Source organism: Hyaena hyaena, unplaced genomic scaffold (genome assembly GCF_003009895.1).
Source record: "Hyaena hyaena isolate Hyena2069 unplaced genomic scaffold, ASM300989v1 scaffold_73, whole genome shotgun sequence".
NCBI lineage: Eukaryota > Metazoa > Chordata > Mammalia > Carnivora > Hyaenidae > Hyaena > Hyaena hyaena.
The window spans coordinates 1393702-1407480 of NW_024080705.1; the positions used below are offsets into that span (position 1 = coordinate 1393702).

General features: G+C 50.5%; 1 protein-coding gene across 2 annotated transcripts in view; it reads right to left on the reverse strand.

The window, feature by feature from the left end:
* The window catches only part of HK1 (hexokinase 1), a 114827-nt gene that overhangs the window by 41565 nt on the left and 59483 nt on the right, over positions 1-13779 (reverse strand). For both annotated transcript variants that reach the window (XM_039233252.1, XM_039233253.1), the window contains one exon: positions 7601-7763. In XM_039233252.1, the coding sequence (XP_039089183.1) occupies positions 7601-7763 (163 nt within the window). The remainder of the gene's footprint in view (positions 1-7600; positions 7764-13779) is intronic.

The following is a 13779-nucleotide window of genomic DNA, read 5'->3' on the forward strand; positions in this document are numbered from 1 at the left end:
GGACAAGGATCCCCACCCACGGGTGATGACAGTGGAGTGAGACTTTAGCACAACGAGAATGGCTACCTTTCCTGCTGGGGCTCATCAACATCCATGACTCCTTGCAGTTTTTGGTTTTGCTCTGCTTTGTTCTTCAGTGAAGAGCCACGGAAACTCAGTGCCGGAACACCCAGAAACCACTCGCGCATCAGGGAATAACAGGCACAGAAAAGCAAACACTGTGGTAGCATGAAATGATGGGTGCTTTTTGTTTGTTTCAACATTTTTCCTCAACAGGCTTATGATTCTCACGTTTAAATAAACATTTGTCTATTTCATGTTTTACACAGATTTTTACGCGGTAACTTACAAAAAAAAAAATAGCATGACCAATTTTTTGGTCACTAGCCTGATCAAAAGTCTCGTTTTTCAGCTGACTCAAAGGCTTAAGTGGAAGCAGGTTCTTATGCTCAAGTTCCAGGTGTCCATGGGGGGTTCTGTTTACTGGTGTCAGTGTCAACACAGAGCAAGTAAGAGCGCTCAGCCCTGCAGCAGGAAGGGGTCAGGTTTCAGGCAGCAGCTCCGCAGGACCCAGGCCTGAAGCTTTTCAGGCAGGAGAAGTGAAAATGACCTCAGCTGCTGATAAACTAATGCGGGAGGAATCTGGTCTTAGCGCACTGGGGGTTGGGCCCCACTTCTGCAGCTCTGCCCCCCTGCCTCCCCATCCCAGCCTTCCACTGTGGTCTGTCCCCCTCACCCCCCACCCCCTCCTAGCTCTCTGCTGCTCCTTTTTTCAACAAGTACAGGTCAACAGGGTCCCGGGAGGTTAGGGTCAGAGACGGCAACCAGAAAAGGTGACCTTGAGATGTCAAGATAACACTAAATACGGGCCACCGCTGCAAGTGGGAGTGGACAGATTTGGGGTTGGGGGGGGGGGTCCTTTCCCTGCAAGCAGTTTACAAGGGGTCATTGTCAGCCCAGTGCAGTTCCTGATCCTTCCCTGAGCATGACCCTCGTTCCAGGGTGCGTTTGTGATTGCTAAAACAAACGGTAGCCGGCACCTCCTTCTGTAAATCATATTTGCAGCTCAGGAGACATGAGACAAACATTAACTCATCTTCTCGGTTTATGGATAAGGAAGCTCCAACCTGTCCAGATTAAGGACTTGCTCGTGGTTACCCCTTTGGCAAGGCCAGAGCCCCTCCCTTTTCTCAGGGGCTCATATACACTTGCAAATATTGTGATGGTCATTATTTTTTACGTGTATCATGTATGTCTTATCTTCCTCAGTTGGATGAACAGCAACTGAGGGCAAGGGCAATATTTAACATGCTAACTTCCTTCCCCCAGTGCTAAGTCTTGCACACAGCAGGCCACCAGTGTTTGCAGCGAGTTCAAAACAACTTCCTGGGGCAAAGGCATGTCTGTCTGGTCCTATTCTCTGCCAGACAAAAGACACCCCCACCCCGAAAACTCTGTTGGCTGTCTAGCAACTCATTAGAGAATTATCTGCCCCACTTTTCATCTGAGGTGAGGGTAAGCTGCTCCTGCTCCAGGGAGACCAGGGGGACGTGAGCCTGGTGCATGACCCAGGAGGGTCCAGTCACCCATCTGGGCCAAGATGGGCACATGACCCAAGTCAGCCAATTCTCACCGTCTCCAAAACCACGCAGGGATCACTAGCTCTGAGGCAGGCAGCTCGGGCTACCAGGGCTATTTCTGCCACCGTCAGGGAGAGGTGGCCTTGGAATGCAGCCAACACACAGACTGAAGGAATAAGAATCAGGTGAGTCCTAGGATACCGAAGCCAACTTACAAGAAGATCTCCCAGTTATATGAACCTAAAATGTTGCTCTTTTTGCTTATACAAATTTGAGTTAGATTTCTTTCAGCCACAACCAGAAGGCTCCTGAGTTCAATATTCTTTATTAGGCCATGAGTCTCCCAAATACCTACTGCCCTCCATAACCAAGGGCATCTATTTTGTCTCAGGTTGGGTCCCCGATTAGAGCTGTGGTGCCCAGTCAGCCCACTGCGGAGGCGCCAGAGCTGTGATCTGTGGGCTCGTCCACATTTTGTGGGGTGTCGGGGTGGGAGTGACACAGCCCGCCTTCGCTTTCACCTTTTTTTCTGCCTCCTCCCCCTATAACATCACAGGGATGCCAGTGAATTCTGGAAATTTTTGGATCTTTTTTTTCCAGGACTAGACTTACACATATAGGCCTGATGGTGGGAATCCTCTGGCCTCATCTGCTGGGAAGGGACTTCCCAAAGAACTCTTACCAAGTTAGTTATGAGGGGACAACAGTGTTAAGGAGGACGGGGACCCACTGGAACTCTCATGGAGTTTTATAGTTTCCAAAGCACTTTCATTTGATCTTCCGCAGCCCTGTGAGGCAGGGAAGGCAGGCTTATGGTGCCCATTTTACAGATGAGGAAATGGGAGGCTTAAAGAAGTTAAGTGACTCCTCCAAGGTCAGACAGATAATAAGCAGCAGAGCCAGAGATTAACCCAGTGTTCTGAACTTTTCCCCGCTTTGATTTCAAGTTCAGCTTTTTTTTTTAATGTTTGTTTTCTATTTTTTAGAGAGAGAAAGAGAGAATGAGCAGGGGAGGGGCACAGAGAGACGGAGACACAGAATCTGAAGCAGGCTCCAGGCTCTGAGCAGTCAGCACAGAGCTGGACATGGGGCTCGAACCCAGGAACCATGAGATCATGACCTCAGCTGAAGTCAGATGCTTAACAGACTGAGCCTCTCAGGTTCCCCAGATCAGCTTCTTTTTATAGCACTGGGCTTCCCTCCAACTACCTCTTCAAATCTTTGGCCTCAACCTTACTTCCTGTGCCTGCTGCCTCCTACCTGCAACTTCTTCCCGCATTTCCCATTCCCAGTGAACCCAGAAGAACCGCTCTTCCAGAGAAGTATTACTAAACAAAGCATCTGAAGGGTCCCCTGGCAACTCCCCACTTTATAATGACCGCCATTATTCCCCGCACATCATGGGGAACAAACATGGGGACAGATGTCTCTCTCGAGCTCAGGCCTGTGCTGGATGGAAAACAGGGCAAACAGAAACCCCACCTTTGTGAAATGCCCACCTTTGCCCTGCTCAACGAACTGAGTATGTACGTGAGAAACAAGGGCTTTCCCTCCTGGTCTGCAATCCAGCTACTTGATGAAAGTTCTACACCTTCATCAAAACCCCGACCAGAATGCTAGATGTGCAGATTTCACAGAGGGAGAGAGTTTCTGAGACGATCCCTTCCTCTTTCCAGAGAAGGGAACAGAGACAGAGAAAGGTAAGCAACCAGCCCAAATGCCATGGGAATGGAAAGAGCATTTTCTTTCCTTTCACCAGAAGGTAGTCCTATGTATATTTGGGGGCTCAAAAACTTAACTGTGAAAACACACCACAAATCAAAGATTTTATAACTTATCCCCTGGGTAAAGAGCATGCTCGGAACCAGGAGGCAGAAAAAGGGGAAATATTCCAATCAATTTACCCTCAAAAGCCTTGCAATAAAATTGGCATTTCTATATCCTTACTGATAAATAAGAAAAGAGAGAAGGGGAGGTTTCATGAACGACACGCAGAGTGAGCCAGGCCTTCTGGGAGAAGCGAGACATAGAGGGCCAGCTATCCCTGAAGAATGGCAGCTCGGAAAAGAGACTCCTGTTTAGCCAAGTCACCAATATAAAAAGGCTTCAACAATATCTTCCTTCTTTTATTTATTATTCATACCTTTTCTATTCCAGAAAGGATATGCAGCAGCTAAAAGCCACTTTAGGGTTTAAAAAAAAAAAATTAATGTATACATTACTGAAAAGCAATGAAAGAAAAACCACTGCCCATAAAAAATGTCCAAAGGAGAAACAAAATAATAAAAATGTGCTGATACATTTCCAAAAAATCAGTAGAGTTTCAAGACAATGCGTCCAGTCCCCTAGGGTCAAGGTCAGCAGGAAAAGGCAAGGCTTGTTTCTCCCTCGACTTGGAAGTCACATCACCCCGAACAGACAGGGGCATCTCTCCACCTCGCTGAGTTCAATTTATCCCTCAGTGGTTTGGGGATTACCACTAATTCCATCACTGACTAATTACACAGAAGAAGCAGTGATTAACATTTAAAAAGGGAACAGCACCACAGTCCCCATCCAGGAGACCCGCTTTCTGACTACTCCAGGGGACCTCCTGGTTCTTGGTTGATAAAGGAGTGGAGGGGAGGTAAAAGTAGAGGCACTTCCATCACACAGGGGTAAGGAGCAGACTGGGGTCAGGTATGCGAGGCCTTGGCATCAATGTCAATGCCTGAGTGGGGCTGTGGGGTCCATTCCAAGTGCAGTGTGGGCCGGGGGCATATGAACTGAGACCAACCATGAATACTAGAAACAGTTATATGGAGAGAGGTTACAGGATGTGTTAGGGCTGCACTGTGTCCCCTAAAAGATATACCGAAGCCCTAACCCTTGGGACCCAGAAATGTGACCTTATTTGGAAACAGGGTCTTTGCGGATGTAATCAGGTTAAGATGAGGTGTGTGGTCTCATCTGACTGGGATCCCTGTAAGAGGAAAATGCAACGCAATGACACAGGCAGACTGTGGCTGGGCTGAGAGCCCAGGACCTGCAGATCTGCCCCAAGGACCAGCTGCCAGAAGCCGGAAGACAAGGTGGGGGCAGGGCTGGGCGGGTGAGGCAGGGAGAGGCTGAGTGCAAATGGGCAGACCCGGGCCCTGCGCAGGAAGGGGGGCCTCATCCTTCAAGGCTTTGGTTCTACCTCCTCCTCCTTCTGTTAGCACCTCTCAGGGGCCCTAAATATTTTGGCCCCGTCCACACTGGAGAACAGAGAGGCTCAAAAGGAAGCATGGGGCCTGGGCTGCTGCCTCCCGTGGGACAAAGCCATGGCGCATTACCACATGTGTCCTTGTGCTGAAGACACTGCTGTCAGACACATCACCGTTTCAAGCAGCAGGTCTTCACGAACACTGCCAACAGTGCTTCTAGGATGCAATGACGGCGCAATGCGCTGCTGATTTCAGAGACGTTCAAAGTAAAATGTGTCTCATGAAATGATCCTCAGCGTCCCTCCTCATCAGGGAAATGCAGATCAAAACCACACTGAGATACCACCTCAAACCAGTCAGAGTGGCTAAAATGAACAAATCAGGAGACTCTAGATGCTGGCGAGGATGTGGAGAAACGGGCACCCTCCTACACTGCTGGTGGGAATGTAAACTGGTGCAGCCCCTCTGGAAAACAGTGTGGAGGTTCCTCAAAAAATTTACAGTAGAACTCCCCTATGACCCAGCAATAGCACTGCTAGGAATTTACCCAAGGGATACAGGAGTGCTGACGCATAGGGGCACGTGTACCCCAATGTTCATAGCAGCACTCTCCACAATAGCCAAAACATGGAAAGAGTCGAAGTGTCCATCAAGTGACGAATGGATCAAAACGACGTGGTTTATCTATACGATGAAATACTACATGGCAATGAGAAAGAATGAAATCTGGCCGCATGTAGCAACATGGATGGAACCTGAGGGTATTATGCTGAGCGAAATAAGTCAGGCAGAGGACAGATATAGGTGGATTTGCACATATAGATGGATTAGGAAGCTAACAGAGGACCATGCGGGAGAAGAAGGGGAAAAATAGTTGGGGAGAGGGAAGGAGGCAAACCATGAGAGACTCTTGAATGCTGAGAACAAACTGAGGGCTGAGTGGGGAGAGGGAGAAGGGAAGGGGGGTGATGGGCATGGAGGGGGGTACTTGTGGGGATGAGCACTGGGTGTCATATGGAGACCAACTTGACAATAAACTATTAAAAAAAAAGTAAAATGTGTCTCAAAACAGATGAAAATATGTAAGAGACGATCACAGATTAGGGAAAAGGCAGGTGAGCCAGGCCAAACAGATTGCTTTTCTGCAGGACTACTCAGGGCCCAGAGAGTCTTGGCAACTGTTAGGAGTGTCTAAGAGAAGACTGCAGAGTGTTTTTCCCACACGAGTCTGAATTCTGGGCCTTATTTTGAAAAGTCGCTGATGAGGGCAAATGGCTAGATTACGAATCTGGTTGGATCACCCTTAAAGACCCTCAGGTCTGGAAAGGGCCTCTGAAAGAGTGAGGGAGAGCACCGCCTGCTGACATTCGGTCCTGGAATGCCATATGGCTCCTGGATATGTTCGCTGCAGGCCAGTCACAAAGGATCAGGTGCCCTGTGGGCATCAGGGATCCCTCTGAGGCTTCTTAGCAGAGCCAGAGCAGCAGCCCTCGGGGGCTACGCACATCTACGTTCCCTCCCCTCCCTCTTCTCTTAGCAGGAAGTAGGCTGACCACTGCCTATCCCGCAGAAGTCTGCTACTCCTGGAAAGGCCCAATGCTCCTAGATGTGGGTGCCATCCAGACCTGGGAGAAAGCAGGAATGAAACAGAAAGCCAGAGCTATCTGAGCAAAACCCAGGGCCTACCACACAGCCCCATTACTCTGACGACCAGAATTTCTTCGGTTGTTATTTAGAAGTCAAAACTGCTGGTAACTGATAGCTCAAGGAAAACAAAAAGATGGAAGCAGGACAGATTTCAAATAGCCATGAAACACAAGAGATACGAATGCCCATGAGTACAGCAGAGCACGCGCCCCGCATCAGCATCCAAATCTCACACAGGACTTCTTGCCATCCACATAACCTCTCTCCCTCCCTCCCACGCAGGAGGCGAGCCCCAGGCTAGGGCACAGAACACCACTCGTCGCAGGATTCCCTGTGGGTGTGCCAAGCTGAGCCAGGCACAGCCCCCACCCCTGCCAGACAGAATGGCCTCCACCGGGCATGCCAAACTGTGCTCTCCCAGCCTCCACTCTGCCGAGTGCAGGAATTACGCCCACTGCTCCAGGGAAGGGGGACTGACAATCCACAGGGAGCCCCCGACTCCCCCTTGTGGGAGATGAACCACAGATGCACACTGACTGGGGACTTTTTTCCTTCAATTCTACCTCCCCTCGTCACACCTCTGCTTTAGGCACTCCCTTGATTTAGCATCTATACAAATTTTTTAGATGGGGACTTGAATCTCCCCACCTGGCCACTGGGATTGATACGTATCTGAAGGGAGGTCTTGGTGCCCTGATCAAGAGATTTTCCTAAAATGAACTCTTCATTTGTTCTGGAGCCTTTCATGTTCTAGAGACATAAGAGCAACCCACGCAGCATCTGTAAGATCCATATGCACTACCCTTTCCTATCATTAACCACTAGACAGTCAGTCCAATGAGGGCAGGTCAGCCTTGTCCGACCACGATTTCCCCAATGCCTGGCACCTGGTAGGTGCTCAGTAGGCATATGTTAGACAGATGGATGGAGGATGGATGGACAGACAGATGGATGGATGCAGGGATGGATGGATGGATGGATGGATGGATGGATGGATGGATGGACACACAGATGGATGGACAGATGGATGAATGGATGGAGGATGGATGGGAGAACAGATGAATGAATGAATAAGTGAATGACCGTGTGAAGGAGTGAGTAAATGGATGAACAAATAAATAAAAGTAGGAAGGATGTTTTCACAGAGAATTCAGCCCTCAGAGCGCAATCTCTGGGTGACAGACTCACCTGAACCATCAGGAATAGACCTTACAAACGTTGGCAACATCTTGACTGTGGCTGTTGGATTATAATCCCGGGAGAGGCCATTCTTCATCTCCTTCTTGAACCGAGTCATGATATCCAACAGAGTTTCATCGGAGAGCCGCATGGCATAGAGATACTTGTCAATCTGGGGGGAGGATGAGAGGGAAGGAAAGTGAGGCCAACGCTGAGATACCCGCCTATCTAAGACAATCCAGATCCCACAAACTCTGACCACATGATGGGAAGTCATTCAAATGCCATTAGCCATGTTGTTCAGAGCAGTCTTGCAAACGCACCGAGCCCCACGTTTTCCTCCACATGACTCCTTCCCTGTGAAAAGTGGCTGGCTCATACTCAAATGGATGGCAGTGTCACAGAGGTTAAGAACAAGGGTGCCAGAGCCAGCCACGCAGGGTTCAAATCCCAGCACCATCACTGAATAGCTGTGTGAATTTCCATTTCCTCAACTGAAGAACTGAGATGATAAATAGAGCCTTACTCACAGATGTGAGTTTTTTGTGTTTTTTTGGTTTTTTTTCTGAGAGAGAGAGAGACAGTGTGAGCAGGGGACGGTCAGAGAAAGAGGGAGACACAGAATCTGAAGCAGGCTCCAGGCTCTGAGCTAGCTGTCAGCACAGAGCCCAACGCGGGGCTCGAACCCACAAACCGTGAGATCGTGACCTGAGCAGAAGTCGGACGCTTAACCGACTGAGCCACCCCGGCGCCCCGCAGATGTGAGTTTTAAGATCTGATGAAATGGAGCTGCACTGAGAACACAGAAGGTGCTCAATAAACATCAGCTGTTAGTATGAATGTGAGACAGTGGTGCTGGTGGGTTTCCTCGGGCCTGATTTCTAGGTAGGTGGAAAGAGAGGCCAAAGGCTGGAATCCTTCAGGACCCGGGGCAGCAAGCCCAGAGTGTTAAGACCTCAACCGCATGATCCCCAGAAGGTACAGAAACAACCCCCAGGCACCCACGCCCTGGGCCAGGGCTGCTATGACCATTTGTCCAAATCATTCCAAGTACCGCCCCCACGTGCTGCCCTTCCTGGGCTCCCCATTCTCCTCAGAGTTCCAAGGCTCTTAACCTCAGGTTCCTTAGAGTGTCTGTCACTGGCTGTTCTTCGTTCATGGTATCTTCCCATTTATTCTCTCAAAAAGTACTTATTGGGCATCTCCCATGTGCTCAGCTCTAAGTCACCTTATCCCACCATTCATTCTTTTGGCGACTCTTTGGCAGTAGGAAGCCCTGAGAGCCATGTGTCCGGACTTGTTCCTTATCCCTGATTCTTCATTCACCGTAATGGTTTTCCATCCTCTGTCTCACTCCCTTCCAACCCATCCTGCATGCCACTACCACACCCACCTTCTTAAAACGCAACCCTGGTTGATTCATTCTCTTGCTCAAAGCCTTGCAGTGTCTTCCCACGTCTAAGGCACCCAGCACTCTCCAGGTGTGGCTTCATGCTCTCTCCACTCTGGCCTAAACACCCCTACCATTCCTGGTGGTCCCTGGGCTTCCCCCCTGCAAAGCCCTCCCTTCTCTTCCCAGCTGTCTACATCTCACCTACCCTTCCAGGTTCAGCTCCTCCCGCAGATGCTAGGCTTCCTGGGACTGGCGAGGACCCCTCCCTCAGCACTGATCTCTCCGCACAGCAGAGCCTGGTTCCCAGCTTTCTGCACCTGTCACCTCTACAGTGTCTGCTCCATTCACCTTGACCTCCCAGTGCCTTGCACGCAGCCTTGCACACAGAAGGCTCCCGGTGGGAGGAGAGACAAGATTTATGACCCAATGAGGCTGAAAAGACCTTGATGTTTATTTGCTTCTGAGAATGGCATCTCGTGCTCACTTTGCAGGGTGGCTGGAAACGTCCTGACTCAAGGACATGGCGTCCCCGGCCCTAGGTCATTTCTGCATATTTTGGGCCCCGGGCAGCCTTCTTCTCACTCTAGTCTCCCTGCCTTGTGCTCTCCCAGGCCCTGTCTGTCCCCTGCCTCACGAACAATCAGGACAGTAGCAGGAGTCCCCCGATGTCCCCTGCGGCCAGAGACAACCCTGCCCCCGCCCCCACCCCCAAGCTCTTCTATGGCAACCACCTTTTTTTCCTTTCCCCTCTGTGACAGAACAATGCAGAGCGGGGCAATCAGAAACCACAGACAGCTAAGGAGAAATTGCCAGAATCACGGCCCTAGGAGGAGACACACTCTGTTCTACCCTCAAGGCTGGCACGGGCCCAGCAGCCCCTGCTGTCATGGCGCCCACAGTCTGGCGGGGGAGAGGCAGTCATGATACAAGTGTGTGTGAGCGGCCACAGGAGCACACGGGACGCTCCTGAGAAGGCTTCCCGGAGGCGTGATGTCGGAGTGTGCATCCGGGCACAGTCAAGAGCATGTGTGCAAGCCAAAGGCAAGGGCAACTAGAAAAGGCAACTAGAAAGACTGTTAGGAGCTGATCTGTGCAGGATCTTACAAAGCACGTTAACAAACTGAGACTTGATCCCAAAGCACAGCGAGCCTTGGGATGACTTTAACGAGTATGCGGCAATGAGATTTGTGTCTCCGAGACCAAGCTGTCTGCTGGGGAGAGGATGGGGGAGCGGGAGCAAGACCGGGCAATAATCAATGATCATTACATTGCTACTCTAGCACTTGGGACATGCTTCAACTGTCACATTCCTCACCCTGCATCGTGTTTATTGACGTGGCCATCTCCTCTGATAAAACATGTGAGTTCCCTAGGGAAGGGAACTCACCCAGTTGCCTGGCACAAGACAGGAATGTAATGAATGCTAAATGCTAGAATAAAACTTCATATTTATATCATGGCTCACAGTGTAACGAGCACTCTCATATCTAAGAATGTCATTTAACCTTCAAAGCAACCCTATCGGGGACACTCTTTTTTTTTTTTTTTTTTTTTCCAAACTTCTATTTAAATTCTACTTAGTCGACATACAGTACAATATTGGTTTCTGGAGTAGAATTTAGTGATTCATCACTTTCATACAACACCCAGTGCTCATCCCAACAAGTGTCCTCCTCGATGCCCATCATGCATCTATCTAGCCCATCCCCCAACCACCTTCCTCTATCAATCCGCAGCTCTCTATCATTAAGAGTTTCTTAGGGTTCGTTTCCCTCTATCTCTTTTCTCCCCCTCCCGTATGTTCATCAACTTTTGTTTCTTAAATTCCTCATGTGAGTAAAATCACATGGTATTTATCTTTCTCTGACTCGTGTATTTCACTTAGCATAATACACTAGCCCCATCCATGTCATGGCAAATGGCAAGATTTCATTCTTTTTGAAGTTGAGTACAATATCCCATTGTGCATATATAGCACATCTTCTTTATCCATGTCAGGGAGACATTCTTAATCCCTATTTTAAAGATGAAGAAACTGAGGCTCCAAAAAGCAAAGTGATAAGTTCAAAAACACAGCCAAGAAAGGCAGGTGTCATAACTAACTGCAAGTCAACCACGCCTCCCTATAATCATCCCTATCCCTTGGGGAAGACCAGTTCCCCTACCTGGTGGAAGGCAAGCCCAAGTACAGCTGCTAAGGTCTTCCAACTGGACAGGAAGAAGCTTCTAGAAAAGGCACACCATCTGTAGCTCCACAGCCATCCTGCCTCCTGACTCCAAGTGCAGTTCAGCACAGGGACACTAATCTGAGAAGCCAAATGTTCGAGGACATCCTCGCCAAAACTGAAAAGAGCCTAGAAGCTCAAAAGAGGAAGCAGGCTGGGGGCAGGGAAGACAAGCCGGCTCCCAAGCACGAGAGGAGAGAGGACTTTCCTCCCGTGGTTCAAGTTCATGAATCATTATATGGGACAACCCCTCTCAAAAGACATGTGGAAACTGGGCCAGAAAGAAGGTACTAGTTGGGGCGGAGCTGGAACTGAGCTTGCGGCCTCCCAGATCTCATGTGCGTGAGAGTAAGCCACGGGAAGCCCTTTCCACTGGTCCTTGGGAGCTCAAGAGGCGCCTTTGAACCAGCACAGATCCTGGGGCCGAGGGTGGGCTGGCCAGGCACCGGCCACACCGCCCAGCCAGGGAGCACCAGGGCAGGACTCAGCAGGGTAGCACCACGTGGACTGGGGCCCTTGAAGCACCCCAGGGAGCACATGTCAACATGTGCCTAGTGAGGGGGCACACCGCACTGCCCCCCCTCCCCTGCCCCGTGTGCTCCAAAGAGCTCAGTGGGGCTACACTCTGCAAGAAAGCCAGTAAGAGAGCTATTTTTCTCAGGTGGAGCCAGAAACCCAGGAGCGGAGGAGGGCAGAGGCATGCGGACATGGAAAGGGGCAACTTCTGGTGCTTGGGGGTTTGGCCAAAGTCTCTGGTCTTTTCAACTTTTCTACGTCTATGCCCTCTACACAGCTTCTCCAGATCTTTCCTCTCCTCCCTGCCTCTCTCCTTCTCACTTCCACTCCCACAAAGCCTCCCTCTTCCTTTAGGATGTCACCTCCAAAGCGTTGCCACCTTGCCGCTCTGGCCAAACGCAGGGGCCCAAGGAGTCCCTCCTATGCCTCCAACCCCCTCGCCTACATTTTGGTGATGGGAGGGCACAGCACTGCACCTCTTCTGGAGACTGCGAGCTGCAAGCCTCAGCCTTTGGAACATGTGTCACAGACCGGAGGCTCCCAGGAATCCGTGACAGGAGCCCTCGGGCTCCTTGAGTGCTTCTCTCGCACATGGCGTCTGAGGCGCGCATGCAGGACTCCAGCCAGACTAGGAAGGAAAGGGGGTGGGGTGATGCCAGACTCCACACGGCGGGGGGGGGGGGGAGCTGGGTCCTGCAGCACCGGGCCAACACCGACCAGGACCCCCGTCCTGCCCCCAGGCACCTTCCCCCATCTCCTGAAGGGAAGGTGCCCTACTAGGGCGCAGATACTTTTCCTGGATTGTCCTTCTTACAGACCAAGAAGGCCTAAAAGCTCTCGGCAGCTCCAGATGCTGGAAGGCAGCGGAGGCAGGAGCAGAGGCCAGAAGACAGCTTGCGGCCTCTGCAAGCCCCTCCAGCCCAGTGCGGCCCAGCCGAGGAAAGAACGCAGTGGCCCCTCACTGGGCAAAACTCAAACATTTCTGTCCTGACCTCGGCCCCACCTCCTGCTCCCAAAAGAACATGCACAAAAAAACCAATTCAAGACCGGACATGCCCAAGTGAACAGGCCCTCGTGGCAGGAGGCACAGTAACCCCTGGTGACCCAGGGATTCTGACCCCCGGTGGAAGGCAGCATGACCACGGAAAATTTTCACCCCTTCCTTTATCTACTCTCCCACAGGGACCAAGCACAGGCAAACTAACAAGTGTGACAGAAGGTGCCCAGCAAAGGCCTTTCTAATGAACTTCCCGGGGCGCCTGGGTGGCTCAGTCAGTTAAGCCTCCAACTCTCGGTTTCAGCTCAGGTCATGATCTCACGGGTGCGTGAGTTTGAGCCCCACAATGGGTTCCACTCTGACAGTACAGAGCCTGCTTGCGATTCTCTCCCTCCCTCTCCCTCTCTCTCTGCCCCTCTCCTGCTCATTCTCTCTCTCTCTCTCTCAAAATAAATAAACTTTAAAAAAATAAAATAAAACAAACTTTCCAAGTGAGACACTCTACTTGCAAAGAAAATAAAAGAACTGGCAGTGGAGGGTTAAGAAAATTCTTGCTTAAGGACAGGGCCGCGATTTCAACATCGGATTCACTTCTCTTTCTTAGGGAGGCTGACTCAGGAGAGAACCAGCCCGGGTAATTAATGTTATTTTGATAATAGTTCACATTTGCAGAGGGCTTTGCAATTTATACACAGGACCTTTTTTTTTTTTTCCTTAAACAAGCTCCACACCTAGCATGGAGCTCAACGCGGGGCTTGAACTCATAACCCTGAGATCAACAACTGAGCCGAAATCGAGTCGGACGTTTAAGTGACTGAGCCACCCAGGAGCCTTTTTACCCAAGACTTTCATATACATTATCCCATCTGGATGTCCCAGGAGATGAAATGAGCGCTTGTGGTTGCAGGTGCAGGCATGGGACAGGCACCTGATGTCGTTAGCTCTTCTCCTGCCACAGCCACCCAGGGAAGCAGGCAGGAAGGGTATCGTTATGTCCATTTTACAGTAGAGGAAACTGAGACCCATGACTCACACAAAGATGCATGGTTTGCAAGTG